Source organism: Cherax quadricarinatus, chromosome 47, assembly GCF_038502225.1.
Source record: "Cherax quadricarinatus isolate ZL_2023a chromosome 47, ASM3850222v1, whole genome shotgun sequence".
Taxonomy (NCBI): Eukaryota; Metazoa; Arthropoda; class Malacostraca; order Decapoda; family Parastacidae; genus Cherax; species Cherax quadricarinatus.
The window spans coordinates 10,789,371-10,805,887 of NC_091338.1; the positions used below are offsets into that span (position 1 = coordinate 10,789,371).

Genomic DNA, 16,517 nt, shown 5'->3' on the forward strand with positions numbered 1-16,517 from the left:
TCAAAACCTTTTCAAAGATTTACTAGAGTACATGCTAAACAGTCCTTTGTCTGGTAGTGTAACACTTGCCATATGTCTGCACTTTGACAGATGTGATCAGGCATCCTGACTGCATATACCTGAAGCCCACAAACTGGAAACTTTTAAAACACAAACTGATACTTCCTCAGAAGTGATTTTTCTTCCTAACTATAAAAATTTAAATGTATTTTAAGTGTATCATTACAAGAAAAATCTTTACAAAAAAGTTATGAGTGAAACATTTTCTCACCTAGCATCATCATATACAAAAACCTCTTAATATCTGTGCATTATTTCTCTCAGTAATAATTATTTTTTACCATTAAAATCAACTCAAAATTATCACCAAGATATACAGGGCGAAGATTTACACGAGAAGCAACCTCAGAATTGCCACAATTATTCGAGACTGCTGTACTAGTGGCATTATAGTACTAAGGGTCAAGTTCACAGATTGAACTATTTTGTAAATATAAAAGAAATTCATAGCTTTTTTACAAATGTTTCAAGGAGTTGCCATGAAATCAAAACTGGATGGGATATGACTATATATTCGAGTCATGTTGAAAGATCATAGGTACTGTTTATAATAAACTTTGTATAGTACTTCTCTCATGAATGTAATAATAATAATAAACCTTACTTTGGTATTTTCCACTTACAGTGCAAGGAAAAACTGCACTAGAAAAGTTTCTTAGACTTAGTGTGCTACCAAAACCATGTTGATAGGATACTTGAAATTCCAATGCAGCTTCGTAAGAGCCAGCTGGAGTATAAGTGCTTGATATTCTCACAATTTTCCTGATTAAGTGTTGATATCTTTATTATCCTGAATAAGTGTTTGATATCCTTATTATCCACCTGAACAAGCCGAAGGCGAGGAACATAATGTACGAAAAGTGGTCCTCATTGTTTCTCTTTGTTGCCCCTTTATGCACCATGTATTATACACTACTGAGAGGTCACTTGTGATTGTCATTGCTTATACCATGTATGCTGCCAAGTGCAAACAAACATGTACACTGAAACACAATAAAACTGGCATTTACCTCTGATTCATGGTTTCTTGGTGTGTGTGTGTATGTAAGCTGGAGCTTTCTTTATATTCACTAAATATAAAGCGAAATTTGGTTTTAAATGTACAGCAATTAAGCCAGTTTATCACTTATACACATCTAGTAACCTTAAGAATATGCAACAACTGTGAGTTAAATAATCTATTTATTCTGACTTCTTAATGATTGCTGCTCACACTGTTTAGCATTTGCCACCACTGTAATGACACCGATCTTGTACTTGTTAGTAGCCAGACTTTACACAGAGACGAACTGTGCCACAACCTTCCTGATGAACGAGTCACTTCACACCTTTCATTATTAACCAGTTGCACCAAACACCTTGTGAGAAGAGACCAGAAAATAATGAATTTTACAGTGTATGTTACCTTCATTAAAGAGTCTGACGCACTGTCTTAGTGAGACTATCTTGGCTAGACAGGTTTCAGCATTTGAAGGCTAACAGAGTTATCTTCAAGCTGACATGCTCACAGCAGGTGCAATATCCCTGTAGCCTCATGTTGTCACACATCTTTTAACTGCAGTGTCCATAAGTTATTAGTAGTAACAACTTCCAAGGCTCATGTTGATCTTATGTACAACAGAAGAGCCAGAAGCAGATGTCATCTTTAAGTGAAGGTGGGGGCCGGGGGGTTGAGTATCAGAGGGGCTGGTCATCAGAACAAGGAGAAGGATGGTAACGTGGGAAGGTGGGCACTCTGCCATCACTGTAGGCTGCTTTCAGTTCATCATAACATATGAGCATCAAGCGAGAGTTGAGAGATTTTCGACAATCAGGGCATATGCGTTTTTTCTTTTTCCTATCCCCAGATGCCATCAGATCTCTAACACACCTGGAAGCAAAGAAGATATGACATAAGCCATAATATAAAAAATTAACAATTAACAAACATAGTTTAGAAAATTTTAAGTACTGTACAGTACTGAGTTTTTATTCTAATAACCATTTAGGAATATGTATATCCTTCCTTTTATGAATGAAGGTTTGCTTATAATCTCTTATTTAGCTATTAACCTTTCCAGGGTCCGTGCCGACACTGGCTTTGAAGCCAGTGTCGGTACCATAGTTCTATGCCATGAGCTCAGCTCACTCAGATAAGCTGTGAGCAGTAAATTTGGGCATAGATATGAGAGAATGGGTCTATGTAGTAAGTGTGTAGAATATAAAAAAAAAAATTCTGCAGCATGCAATGCACGAGGGAAAAAAATTGCAACCTTGTTTTTGGTTTAAAACAGAGACTTTGCGGTGTATTTTTCATGTAATTTTTATGGTTGTATTCATGATTTCTTGGTCTCGTTTGATAGAATGGAAGATATATTACAGAAATACAAATGATTTTGATTGGTTTTAGAAGGAAAATAGCTTGAAATTGAGTGGAAATGTTTGATTTTTGCTGATGTTCGAATCACATCACGCGTCTAATACATGTCAACTGGTAGGTCTAATGTGCGTTCACAAATACATGTATGCTGATATTATTTATACAAGTACTGCAGTACTGCAGAACAGTAAATCTTCTATTTCTTAGTGTGAATAAAAAATCAAAATGGAATTCATATATAAAGCCTAGAAACATAACTAATGAACAGAGGAAATGTTATTTCAGTGCCATGAATGCCTGCATTGTTTCTTCTGGACCCTACTTTGAAACTGGAATATTCTGAAATTTGTGTGAAATTGGCCAAATTACCAGTGTCTGATCACTTTATTGGGTAGCTGAAATAGTTGACTGGGTGGTTTCTTGTACTCAATAGATAAAATGGAAGGCATACTACCAAAATAGCTAAGAATTTGGTCGACTGGAACAATGCAAAATAGGACTAAAAAGGCCTAAAATAGGACTCAAAGTGGGCAAAATTGCCGATGTGTAAATATCGCTGACACAGCAAAATTTGCACGAGTGTAATTTCGTCAATTTTCCATCAATTTTTGTACTTTTTGTTTTATTACCTTCATAAAAAAATTCTCTGCCATCTCATAATAAAAAATATTTATTTTTTTTTTTTAAATTCTTTGACCCTGTGGACAAGCTTCAGATTGGGGGGTTGGACCCTGAAAGGGTTAAGCAGTGGATATCACACGCATATTATTTACATCCAATGATTATTTTCAAGTGATTACTTTAATCACTGGAAAGTCCTAAACCTGTTGGAGTCGTATAGTGCCTGGGGAATGGGAAGCAATGGTTTGATTGAAGGGAAGAATAATTCCATTCTGAGGGATCAAAATCCCTCACTGGCATCAAGGCACCTCCCTAAAGGGGCTTGCTGTGAATAGTGGGGAGTTAGTCAGTTGCTTTTTATAGTTATACAAAAAATAACAATGTTACCACACTGGCAGTCTGCCACCATGAGTCAATATATTCCAACAAACAATTCAAAGCCTCTGCAATAGACATTATCCTTTAAAAACTAAACAGGTCACAAAGAGATTAAAAAGCCCATGGCTACCCAACAGCATCCTCAGACAAAAAGCATAACAATGAGTAACAAATATTGGGATTAATACCCAAAGAACTGTCAAGAAATTACAGCCTCTCCTCACTTACCGACGTACTTGTTTATCAACAACTCAGAGTTACGACGGGCTCTCCCTGACAAGTCAGTAATGTATGCTGTACAAGAACTTGGGTCATGGAAATGGGCAGCACAGCATCTTAGTGTCAAACATCTCGATCTCCTTCCTACAGCCACTTAGTACACCAGCTCTCTAAGTCTCCAGGACTATATATTTGTACAAATTTGTACTTTATTGTGAACCCCATAGTACAGGATAAAAGTGCAGCAGCACTTGGAAATGGAAGTACAAAAGTTCATTGTAAAGGGGTTAGTGATGGGTCTCAGGATCAAGCAATATCCAAGACTACATATTTTGTCTATAAATTTGTACTTTATTGTGCACCCCACAGAACAAGATAGAAGTGCAGCAGCACTTGGAAGAGGAAAAAGAGAAAAATGGAAGAAGTACAAAAGTTCACAGTAAAGGGGTTATCTGGTGTTTATCTACATGTTAACATTCTCGGTGTCTCGTAGAATCTTAAGAAATTATTAAACTCAGTAAACAAGCTATGTTGATGGTATTAATAATAATAAGCAATAATAACAGCTCTGGAGCGCTTTAAATGTCATACATATTTCATTTAGGTTTGGTAGCTGACATTGAAAGCACTCCAGAGCGATTATTAATTATTATTATTATTACCATCGACATACAGTGGAACCTAGGTTTTCATTTGCCCTGCTTTTTGTCGAATTCGGTTTTCAGCGACTTTTTTCGTCAAAATATTGTCCAAGTTTTCATTCATTACCTTGATTTTCATCCGCCATACCAAATGTGTCCGTCTACCCATGCCCACACAAAGCATCCTACGCAAGCATTCCGAGTCAGTCTGGCTTTGTTTCTCGTCGAGTGAACAGTACCCTGCACATTTCATACAAAACATTTCATAATCCATTGTGTTTTGAGTGCGACTGCTAAATAAGCTACCATGGGGCCAAAGAAAGTTCCAAGTGCCAGCCCTTTGAGTGAGTGTGGGTGGGTGTGAGTTGGACCCAACTAGCTTGTGCTACTAGGTCTGATGTCATGCTCCTTCCTTCAATGGATGTAACTTGACTAGGTGGGTCATTGGTCTAAGCCGGGGGGGAGGGTGACATGGACCTGCCTTGCCTGGGCCAGTAGGCCTGCTGCAGTGTTCCTTCTTACTTATGTTCTTATGTATTCGACTGGCTGGCTGGCCAGCTTGCTTTGGCTGTTTCTGGCTGTCTCTTTGTCTATATCTCTATCTGTCTATATCTATCTATATCTATGTCTCACATGTACTCATAAGTACAATTATACATAGTGTAAATTACCTAGGATAACCCAAAAATTCCAGGCAAAGATAGACAGACATATAGATAGACACACAAACATGTTTGTGTGTATCAGTGAAAACAAATAAAGCCAGGGTTCCCCTAGTGCCCATTTATCAAATGCCACTGAGCTGTCAACTGTCATAACACCATTCTTCAAGGAGTTTCACATACTATACTCCAGGCAGACAGAAAGACAGATAAGCAGAGACAGACAGGCTGACAGACAGATAGACAGAGACAAGACATGTTTGCATGTAACAGTGATAACAAATACAGCAAGGGTTAGGTGGAGCAGTGGGCCTTTATCAAATGTCACTGGGCTGTCAACAGTATAAATTCAAATTCAAAGTTTATTCTCTATAAAGATTACAGTGTTGAATTTACAGAATTTGGTTGTTGTGTGGTTTACATGTAGTTAAATAATGATTACAGAGTGTACCACTAGAACGCCTAGCATGGCTAGGCATTTCGGGCAGACTTAGTTTAATTCTTTATTTTAAAATATTACAAATTATGAGGTAAGTTGGTATTATGGCTAAGTGACTAAATACTAGTTTGTGAGTTTAGCAATGTGAATGCTTTTGTTTTGGCACAGTACATAGTTTCAGTATTGGAGTATCATAGGATTCATTATTTTAAGATTGAGATTAATATTTCTGTTTATGGTCAAATGGGTGAGTGAGTGTAAGTGTGAACCACCAGGTGGTATTCGTGTAGTTAGTTGATGGGGTTTATCAGGGAGATAAGATGTTTCCTAATGGTAGTTTTGAAGGTGATGAATGTGTCTGCAGTTCTAGAGTTCTCAGGTAGGGTGTTCCAGATTTTAGGGCCTTTGACATACATTGAATTTTTGTAAAGGTTTAGTCGGACATGGGGAATGTCGTAGAGATGTTTGTGTCTGGTGTTATGCCTGTGGGTTCTGTCACAACTATCAAGAAAGCGTTTTAGGTCAAGGTTGATATTGGAGTTTAAGGTCCTGTAGATGTAGATTGCACAGTAGTAAGTGTGGATGTACTGAACAGGGAGTAAGTTTAGATCTATGAAGAGTGGGGGGGTGTGTTGCCAGGGATGGGATTTAGTGATTATTCTTACTGCAGCTTTTTGTTGGGTTATTATTGGCTTTAGGTGTGTTGCTGCAGTTGATCCCCAAGCACAAATAGCATAGGTGAGGTATGGATAAATAAGTGAGTGGTATAGTGTGAGAAGGGCATTTTGCGGCACGTAGTATCGTATCTTGGAGAGGATCCCAACTGTTTTGGATACTTTTTTGGTTATGTGTTGGATATGGGTGCTGAAATTCAGGGTGTTGTCAAGGTATAGGCCTAGGAATTTGCCCTCATTATGTCTGGTAATTAGAGTGTTGTCGATCTTAATGTTAATTTGTGCATCTCCTGCTCTGCTACCAAACATAATATAGTAGGTTTTGTCAGTGTTAAGCGTAAGTTTATTGGCTGTCATCCAAGTCGATATTTTGATCAGCTCCTCGTTAACAATGGTGTTGAGGGTGGCAAGATTAGGGTGAGAGATGACATAAGTCGTGTCGTCAGCAAAGAGAATGGGTTTCAGGTGTTGGGATACGTTTGGAAGATCATTGATGTATATGAGGAAGAGCAGGGGACCAAGGACACTTCCCTGCGGAACTCCAGTATCAAGTGGCCGTGTTGTTGATGCTGTGTCTTTAATGGTAACATACTGATACCTATTAGTAAGGTAAGATTTGAAATAAGCAAGCGCATGGCCTCTTATACCGTAATGGTCAAGTTTGTGGAGTAGGATGTTGTGGTCTACTGTGTCAAAAGCTTTTCTTAGGTCAATAAAAATTCCTAGTGGATATTCCTTATTTTCCAATGCTGTGTAAAGCAGATCTAGCATTTTTATGATTGCATCATTAGTGCTTTTATTTTTCCTAAATCCAAATTGGCAGGGGTTGAGTATGTTTTGTGCTGTTATAAATGAATATAGTCTCCTGTGCACGAGTTTCTCAAAGATTTTGGATAGCAATGGTAAGTTTGATATTGGCCTATAGTTGTTTAAGTCTGTAGGGTCACCACCTTTATGTATTGGTGTAACCCTTGCCATCTTGAGTAGTTTCGGGAAGGTGCTAGTTTCTAGCGACTTGTTAAAAAGTAATGAAATAGCATGCGAAAGGATATGGGCCGCTCGCTTGTACAGTAATGGTGGGACATTAGACAGATTCCCTGAGTTGTTTTTAAGTGACTTTATAATCTCGGTGACTTCCGAGGGCTCAGTTGGTGTAAGATAGAAGGATTTTGGGAAATTCCCATCTAGGTAGTCCCCGGCATGGGCATTAGTATGTGGGATTTTATTGGCGAGATTAGATCCTATGGTTGAGAAGTCGTTTATCTTGTTAGCTGTGTCAGTGGGATGTAGTGGTGTTTCATTAGGTTTAGTTAGGACAATATTCTTGGTTTTTTTCAGTTTGTGGGTCCCTAGAATCTGAGAGAGTGTTTTCCAGATCTTTTTTATATCTCCTCTAGTGTCTGAATCTACTGTAGTAGTATAGTTGTTTGGCTTTCTTTATTACTTTGGTGAGAACTGATGAATAGTGTTTAAGAATATCTTTGTGTATTAAGCCCTGTCTATATTGCTTTTCATATTGGTGTTTCTTGTCAATGGATTTCAGAATGGTGCTGGTTAGCCATGGGCAACCAAGCCGTTTGTTTGTGATCTGTTTCGTTTTTATAGGACAATGTTTGTTGTATAGTCTAAGTAATTTGTTAAGAAAAATGTCTGTCCAGTCATTAATACCACTGGCCTTGGAGAATTATGTAGGCCAGTCAACAATCTCTAGGTCAGTTGTGAACTTCCTTATTGAGGCCTCGTCATGGAGTCTAAATGAGACTTTGTTGTATTCAAGTGGTGGTTTATTAATGTTTGTCAGGAGGAAGGTAGGGTAGTGGTCTGTAGTGCTATCTGTGATTATCCCTGATTTAAGGGGGGCTAGTATATTGGTCCATATGTGGTCTATTATGGTTGCACTTGTCTCAGTGAGCCTGGTTGGTTTAGTTATTGTTGGTATGAGAAGTGTGTTGTTCATATTGTTGATGAAATCAGTTACAGGCTGATCATCTAGTAAGCCAAGGTTGATGTTGAAGTCTCCAGCTAGGAGAAGGTGGTGCTTATTCATTTGTCTGTTTGTTATTAGTGACTTTAATTTCTCACTGAAATTTGGGATGTTTGTGTGAGGTATCCGGTAAATTCCACCAATTGTTATAGGTGTCTTAAGGTTTTTTACAGTAAAATTAGCAAAAATGTATTCCCCATATTCATCACTAAAGCAAGTGGTGCTAATACAAGATAATTGGTTAGAGTAATAGATTGCAATACCACCCCCAACTTGGTATGGTCTGCAGTTGTGAATTGCTGTGTATCCTGGTAGAGGGTAGATATCTATTGTGTCCTGCTTAAGCCAGGTCTCAGTAAGAATAATGCAGGAGAAGGGTGTCTTTAGTGATTCAAGGAGTGCCAGGAGGTCATCATAGTGTTTGCTTAAGGACCTGATGTTGTAGTTAAGTACTGATAGGCTTTTAGCATTGTTTAGTATAGTGCTGGCTTGTGATGCTGTGTAATAAAGGCAGTTACTTTCCAATAGGTTTTGATTGGGTGTCAGATTATGGAGGTTTAGATCAGGGTCAACGTGATCAATCATCTTCTAGGTTTAAATTATGGTTATTTATATCCTGAGTTACGTGTTGAGTTCTAGTACTACTGATATCTGTAGTGGTGGGAAGCTTGGATAAGTATATAGCTAGAGTATTTTGGTCATATAGAGTATAGTCACTACTACACATAATGAAGTTGATGTTGTCTATGTGTTGTGCTGGAATGAACTAAAGTACAACTACTATGCTTCAAGGTATATGCCAGGGTATATAAAACATTGCTGGAACCTATAAATACTTTGTATATATTTCTAGACAATAGTAAATAACCCAGTCAGGTGTAAATGTTCACCTGTCAATGTGACTGACTATTTGAGTACTATTTCGGTACCTAATATGTCAGAACAAAGATTGGCTATGAAATCACAAGAACTATATCGGCAACACTTCTGCAAGCGGCAGGAGTCGATGTTGCCGTCAGGTGAGCATCCAGAGCCAACTTCACAGTCTTATACTGTAAACTACTTTTAGCAAATCACAATGTTATATTCCCATAATATAATTTCATTAATTACTTTTGAATCTATTGTCCATTGTTGACAGAAATATAATTGAATCATGCTTCATGAAAAGCATTTTTGAAAATATGAATATATCCTTTGGTTTATATAAATTAGATTCATTTATAACTAATAGAACTATTATACAACTATGATAAATTTCTTTAGTGTTAAGTAGTCAGTTATCCATTAAATTAAGTCGGCCCATAATGCCTAGGCATAATAGAGGCTCCCTTTGTACTGCAACCCATTATTGTAAATACATATCCTCAATGTACTACCTGCAAAGAAATAAATATATTTGAATTTGAATTTGTATTTGTGTTAACTTGAATAAACTTACTTACAGACCTAGACATACAAGATCTAGAAATAAGAAATAGCACTACTGCTGGAGGTGGGAAAAATAAAAAAAAAAGATGATGATTCTTTGAGGGATGGTGGTGATGCATTACCAGTAATGACTAGTAGTGGTGCCAATACTGGTACAAGTGCGACAGATAGTGGAGGGGAAGAGTCAAGAAAAACTGCACCAGTAGGAAACTCAGTCCCAAAAAATCCTAGCAAACAGAAATCAAATCTGTGCAGATTCTATGCTTTGGGTATACCTTGAGTATACCTGATGAGGGTTTTGGGGGTCAACACCCCCACAGCCCAGTCTGAGACCAGGCCTTGTGGTGGATCAGGGTCTGATCAACTAAGCTGTTACTGCTGGCCACACAGACGTACAAACCACAGCCCAGATGGTCAGGTACTGACCTTAGGTGCCTGTCCAGTGCCTTCTTGAAGACAGGCATGGAATATCTGGAAAAACAGGTGGGACATGCAATTTTGACCATCCAAAAAATGCAGTGACCTCATGACCAAAGGAATATGCAATTCTTCCTGTAAATTATTTCACCTTGAAATGTGTTATTTATCAGTCCATGGAAGACACTGTTACAACACAAACTGCCAGGTACATCATTTAAAGGAGTCCAGAAGGTACAGATCCCACAAACCTTGGAAAACAAACCATGGTGGTTACAACCACTCCATTGAGTTTTTTTATTACCAGTAAGAAAAAACATGGCAGGAAATGACAAAAATACTACACCACCTCGGCTCACTACTGGAGTGTAGGCACATTCAGTGGCCCCCACTCCAGAACAACAGATATTAGTGCCAACAAATAAAGCCCCAACATACAAAACCCATAACCTCTATAATAAACATTGTCTAATGAAAACGAAGCAGATCTCAGCGAAGAGACTAAATAGCTCCTGGCTTACAAATAGTATACTTAAATCCAATGATAAAAAACATCTACATGTATATGAAAAACAATTCAGACAAGGCCTAATAACAAAACAACTAACTAAATGATACACCTCAATAAATCTCAGAAGTCCAAACAATTGAATTATGTAAACAGAGTTAATGAAAGAAAAGGTGATATGAAAAAAACCTGGAAAACTCTCTCTCAAATTTTGGGCTCTACGAAACTGTCTACAAACAAAGAGATTAACTTAGTGAAACCAGACAAACCACACATGCAGCCTATAGACACTGCCAACAAACTTAATGTCTTCTTTTCTACTATAGGATCAAAAACTAGCAAGCAAAATCCCAAAAGCAAATACTCAACCAAAATACTCACTCACTGGTAATTACGCACATACTCTATATATAGCACCAACAAATCCTACTGAAGTCTCACTAATAATTAAATCATTAAAAAACAAGGCAGGAGACCTAAATAACTTGTCGCCAATCATGTATAAAAAAGCAGCTCATGTGTTATTCCCCATTATTGCAACACTATTTAACAATTCTGTTGAAGCTTCAACATTCCCATCCATACTCAAGACAACAAGGGTCACCCTGATCCTCAAAGGAGGCGATCCTACAGAACTAAATAATTAAGAGACCAATATCTAACTTGCCTTTGCTCTCTAAAGCAGTGCTGTGCAGCGCTGTATAGCCCTTGTGGCTTAGCGCTTCTTTTTTATTATAATAATAATTTGCTCTCTAAAATCTTCGAAAAAATAATACATAAACAAATCTACTCCTACCTCCTATCCCATAACATACTGAACCCCTGCCAGTTTGGGTTTAGGCCAAAAGCAAGCATGAGTGATGCAATTATTCAGATGCTCGAATTACTGTATACAGCAACTGACAAAAATGAATATCCTCTGGGGCTCTTCATAGAACTACAGAAAGCATTTGATACAGTCGACCACAATATCTCACACCTAAAACCGGAGCATTATGGGGTCAGAGGACACTCGCTCAACTACCTAAAATCTGCCCCTCAAGGAAGGTTCCTTGATGTTGGTGAGGGGCTCTTGATTTAGGGAATTGGATCTGTGCTCCAGTTCCCCGAATTAAGCCTGAATGCCTTCCACATCCCCCCCCCAGGCGCTGTATAATCCTCCGGGTTTAGCGCTTCCCCTTGATTATAATAATAATAATACCTAAAATCTTATCTTAGTGGTAGATACCAATTTTTTTTTTTTTTTTTCAACAAGTCGGCCGTCTCCCACCGAGGCAGGGTGACCCAAAAAAGAAAGAAAATCCCCAAAAAGAAAATACTTTCATCATCATTCAACACTTTCACCACACTCGCACATTATCACTGTTTTTGCAGAGGTGCTCAGAATACAACAGTCTAGAAGCATACACATATAAAGATACACAACATATCCCTCCAAACTGCCAATATCCCAAACCCCTCCTTTAAAGTGCAGGCATTGTACTTCCCATTTCCAGGACTCAAGTCCGACTATATGAAAATAACCGGTTTCCCTGAATCCCTTCACTAAATATTACCCTGCTCACACTCCAACAGATCGTCAGGTCCCAAGTACCATTCGTCTCCATTCACTCCTATCTAACACGCTCACGCACGCATGACCGCCAATACTCAGCCTGTAGTTGTTGGAGTGCCACAGGGAAGTGTCCTAGGTCCTCTACTCTTTCTTATTTACATCAATGACCTCCCAAATGCATCACGACTCCTTAGACCAGTTCTATTTGCAGATGACACCACTTATGTTTTCTCCCACCCAAACCCAGCTATACTTAGTAACACTGTAAACAGCGAGCTACATAAAATATTAAACTGGATGATGACCAAGCTTCCTCTCAATACAGACAAAACCTACTTCATGCTTTTTGGAAATAGAGCATTGAATATCCAGCTAAACATATCGATAAATGGTTCACCCATTACAAGACACAATGAGGGCAAATTTCTAGGTCTCCACCTTGACTGTAATCTTAAATTTCAGACCCACATCCAGCATATAACTAAGAAAGTTTCCAAAACAGCAAGTATCCTTTCCAAGATACAATACTATGTACCCCAAAGGGCACACCTTACTTTATATCACTCTCTAATATACCCTTACCTCACCTATGGTATTTGTGCTTGGGGATCTACCACAGCCAATCACCTCAAACCTATAATAACCCAACAAAAAGCAGCAGTGCGGATGATCACAAAGTAGCATCAGACAACACACTCTACCTCTCTTCAAAAAAATGAACTTACTTAATATACATAATATACATGCTTATTATTGTGCCTACTACATATACAGAACATTAAACTCTAATATCAACCCTCCACTCAAACTTCTCCTAGACAGCTTCAACAGAACACACAGGCATAACACGAGGCACAAATCACTTTTTGACATCCCTCGTGTCCGTCTCACACTTTGCAAAAATGCAATGCACATAAAGGGCCCTAAGATCTGGAACTCTCTGCCTGAAACAGCAAGAGGTCCTCTGCCCACAAATCAGTTTAGAACCATACTCAAAAATCATCTCATCTCTCAATAACAAACATACCCACACCATGCTAAACTCCAACCAAATTCAAAGCAACTCCCCCAAATACTTTATTATCCCTTAACTGTTAAGCCATTATTACAAATTTAAAAATGTATGATTGATTGTATCATAAATTGTACTACCTCATATTAATAATAGAGTGAAATATAGAATATCTGTATTCTACCACTGTAAAAGCACTTAATTATGTACTTAAAAATGTAAGGTTACGTATATCACAAATTGTACTACCTCATATTAATAATAGAGTGAAATATTGACTACATTGTATTCTACCACTGTTCACCAGTCTAGACTTAAGTAGTCCATAACTACTACTATCAGCTTAACAATATTTTATTACATGTAAACTACATTTTTTATACTGCATAAAGAAATAAAATTTGTTTGTTTGTTTTGTTTGAATATAACAGTATCAAAGACAATACATTTGGATCACAACAGAATCAAAGTACAGACATCTGTGTGTAGGGCTCCTGACCAGCAAAATGAGACCAGTTACAAGGATGCCTTTACTAAATTCAACTTTAATAACAGAAACATCCAGTGGGATCAAATTAACCATGTCCTAAACAAACTATGCTGGGAAGATATCCTAAACAACACAGATTTGTACCTTTGCCTAGAAAAAATTAACTCTGTAGCACCCGAGGTATGCCCAAGGCACATTTCCCTAAGAAAAAAGAAGTTGTAAACTAGAAACAGATGCTCCCCCTACAGGCAAAGGTGAAGAATCACAGAGATGCTCAAAGGGGCCAGTCTATCTGAAATACGGAAGGAGGCACTGGCCAAATAATAATAATAATAATAATTTTTATTTTAGCATGATGCATGTTTGTAAAAGACAAAATCTCCTCTATAGACTAAGAAAGCTACGACATGACCGGAAAATCCATCAGTGCTTTGCAAGGGACAGGAAAATTGCAGTTAAAAAGGAATCAGCAAGACGTTATTTCATTTCTACTGAACATGAACTAAAAAATTCTTAAGTGATGCTGGCCTCACTGAGTCAGAATAAAATGCAATTGTATCCACTTTCCACAAGTGGTGTTTTGAAACCCCAATTTTTTATCAAATTATTCTCTGTAAAAACCTAATTTTCATTTCTAATTTGTAAATCTGACAACAGATAATTGTCAAAGTTGTTCAAACACTACCCTACAGTTTATACTCTTTTTTTTCTTTTTTTTTCATTTATATTTGTAACTATTTTTTTGCCGTCCTCTATTAGTATAGAACTAAACTTTATTTTTAGCTGTCTATTGTGTGCAGTCTATAATACAGTGCAGTACAATCCAAAGCTAGATGCTACTGATTATAACCTTATTTTTTACTGTCTACAGTCATTAGTGCAATAACAGTTAGATGCTATTGATATATCTAGTCTTAATTGTTCATTATGTTTTATTACTACTGTATCACTATATGTTTATTGGTATCTACAATCTACTGGAACAAAATACACTTATGCTATTATTGTTCAACCACCCCCCTATTACAGATATTAATATTACCCTATATCACCTTTCTGCAACTCATAATCATTTAAACATTTATCAGTCAACCCTAAATGCTCAATGCTGAAATCGACCCTGAACTGAATCTATATAATCTAAATTCCAGTCAACATTTAACAGAAAGCAACTGCCTTTACTGCACAGCATCAGAAGCCAGTACTGTCCTCAGCAATGCCAGAAATATTACAATTTTGAATTACAATATTAGATCACCTTAAACACTATGATGACCTCCTGGCACTTCTAGATTCATTATAGACAACCTTCTGTATTATTCTTACTGAAACCTGGCTTAAGCAAGACACAATAAACATCTACACACTACCAGGGTACACAGTAATTCACAGCTGCAGGCCAGAACAAATTGGGGGAGGTATTGCCACCTATTATTCTAATGAACTATCATGTAGCAACACCATATTTTACAATGATGAATATGGTGAGTATATATTGGCAAACTTCTCTGTAAAAAAATTAAAAAACCCTATAACAATTGGGGCAATATACAGGATTCCTCATACTAATATCCCAGCCTTTAGTGATAAACTAAAAACACTGATTACAGATAAACAAATGAATAAGCACCACCTACTACTAGCAGGAGACTTCAATATTAACCTTTGCCTAACAGATGATCAACATGTAACTGGCTTCATTAACAATATGAACAATACACTACGCATACCAGCAATCACAAAACCAACAAGACTAACCGAGATGAGTGCGACCATAATTGACCATATATGGACAAACATACTCGTCCCCCTTAAAGCAGGGATAATCACAGACAACACTATTGACCACTACCCAACTTTCCTCCTAACAAACATTTGTAAGCAACCAATGAAATATACTAAGTTCTTTTTTCGACTCCATGACAAGGTATCGATAAGTAACCTCACTGCAGAGGTAAGCTCAACTGACTGGCCTACAGAATTCTCCAATGCTGTTGGTATAAATGAATGGGTAGACATATTTCTAAACAAAATACATAGACTATATAACAAACACTGTCCCATAAAAACTAAACAGATCACTAATAAAAGACTAAGTTGCCCAAGGCTTACTAACACCATTCTAAGATCCATCAATATGAAACATCATTACAAAAAACAATATAGAAGGGACTTAATAACTAAAGAATTCATCAAACACTATATGTCAGTCCTCACCAAATTAATCAGAAAGTCCACACAACTATACTATTCCAACAGATTCACTGAAACGAGAAGTGATATTAAAAAGACCTGGAAAACACTCTCAGATCCTGGGTACCCTCAAACTGAACAGAGCTAGTAATATTGTACTAACTATACCAAACGAACCAAAACTCCAGCCTACTGATACAGCTAACAAGATAAATGACTTCTCAAACATAAGATCAAATCTCGCCAGTAAAATTCCAATTACCAATGCCTGAGCTAATGATTATCTAGATGAAAACTTCCCAACATCTGTCTACCTTGCACCAACAAAGCTCAATGAGGTTACCATGATTATTAACTCTAAAAAACAAATCAGGAAATGTAACCCAAGTACCACCACTACTGTACAAACGAGCAGCTCAAATCCTTTCACCCACCACTGCATTACTCTTTAACAAATCACTAGAAACCAACACATTCCCAGCATCACTCAAAATAGCAAGGATAACACCAATACACAAAGGTGGTGACCCGACAGATATAAACAATTATAGGCCAATATCAAACTTGCCTTTACTTTCCAAAATCTTTGAGAAGCTCATACACAAAAGATTACACTCCTTCATAACATCACAAAGCATCCACAACCCCTGCCAGTTTGGCTTCAGGAGAAATAAAAGCACAAATGATGCAATAATAAAAATGCATATATCAAGTCATACCTTACTAAAAGAAAGCAGAAAGCAATACGTTTCGATCAAAGACACAAGTTCCTAAACAAGACTCCTGGATACTGGTGTACCACAGGGAAGCATTCTTGGTTCCCTCCTTTTCCTTTTATACATCAATGATCTTCCAAGCATATCTCAACAACTTA

General features: G+C 37.5%; 1 protein-coding gene across 1 annotated transcript in view; it reads right to left on the bottom strand.

Moving 5' to 3' along the window:
* Window positions 1-490: 490 nt before the first annotated feature.
* LOC128696511 (43 kDa receptor-associated protein of the synapse) overlaps window positions 491-16,517 on the bottom strand; it is a 519,541-nt gene continuing 503,514 nt past the window's right edge. Inside the window, exon 11 of the mRNA XM_053787791.2 lies at window positions 491-1,930. Coding sequence (XP_053643766.2) covers window positions 1,738-1,930 — 193 coding nt within the window. The 3' untranslated portion in view covers window positions 491-1,737. The remainder of the gene's footprint in view (window positions 1,931-16,517) is intronic.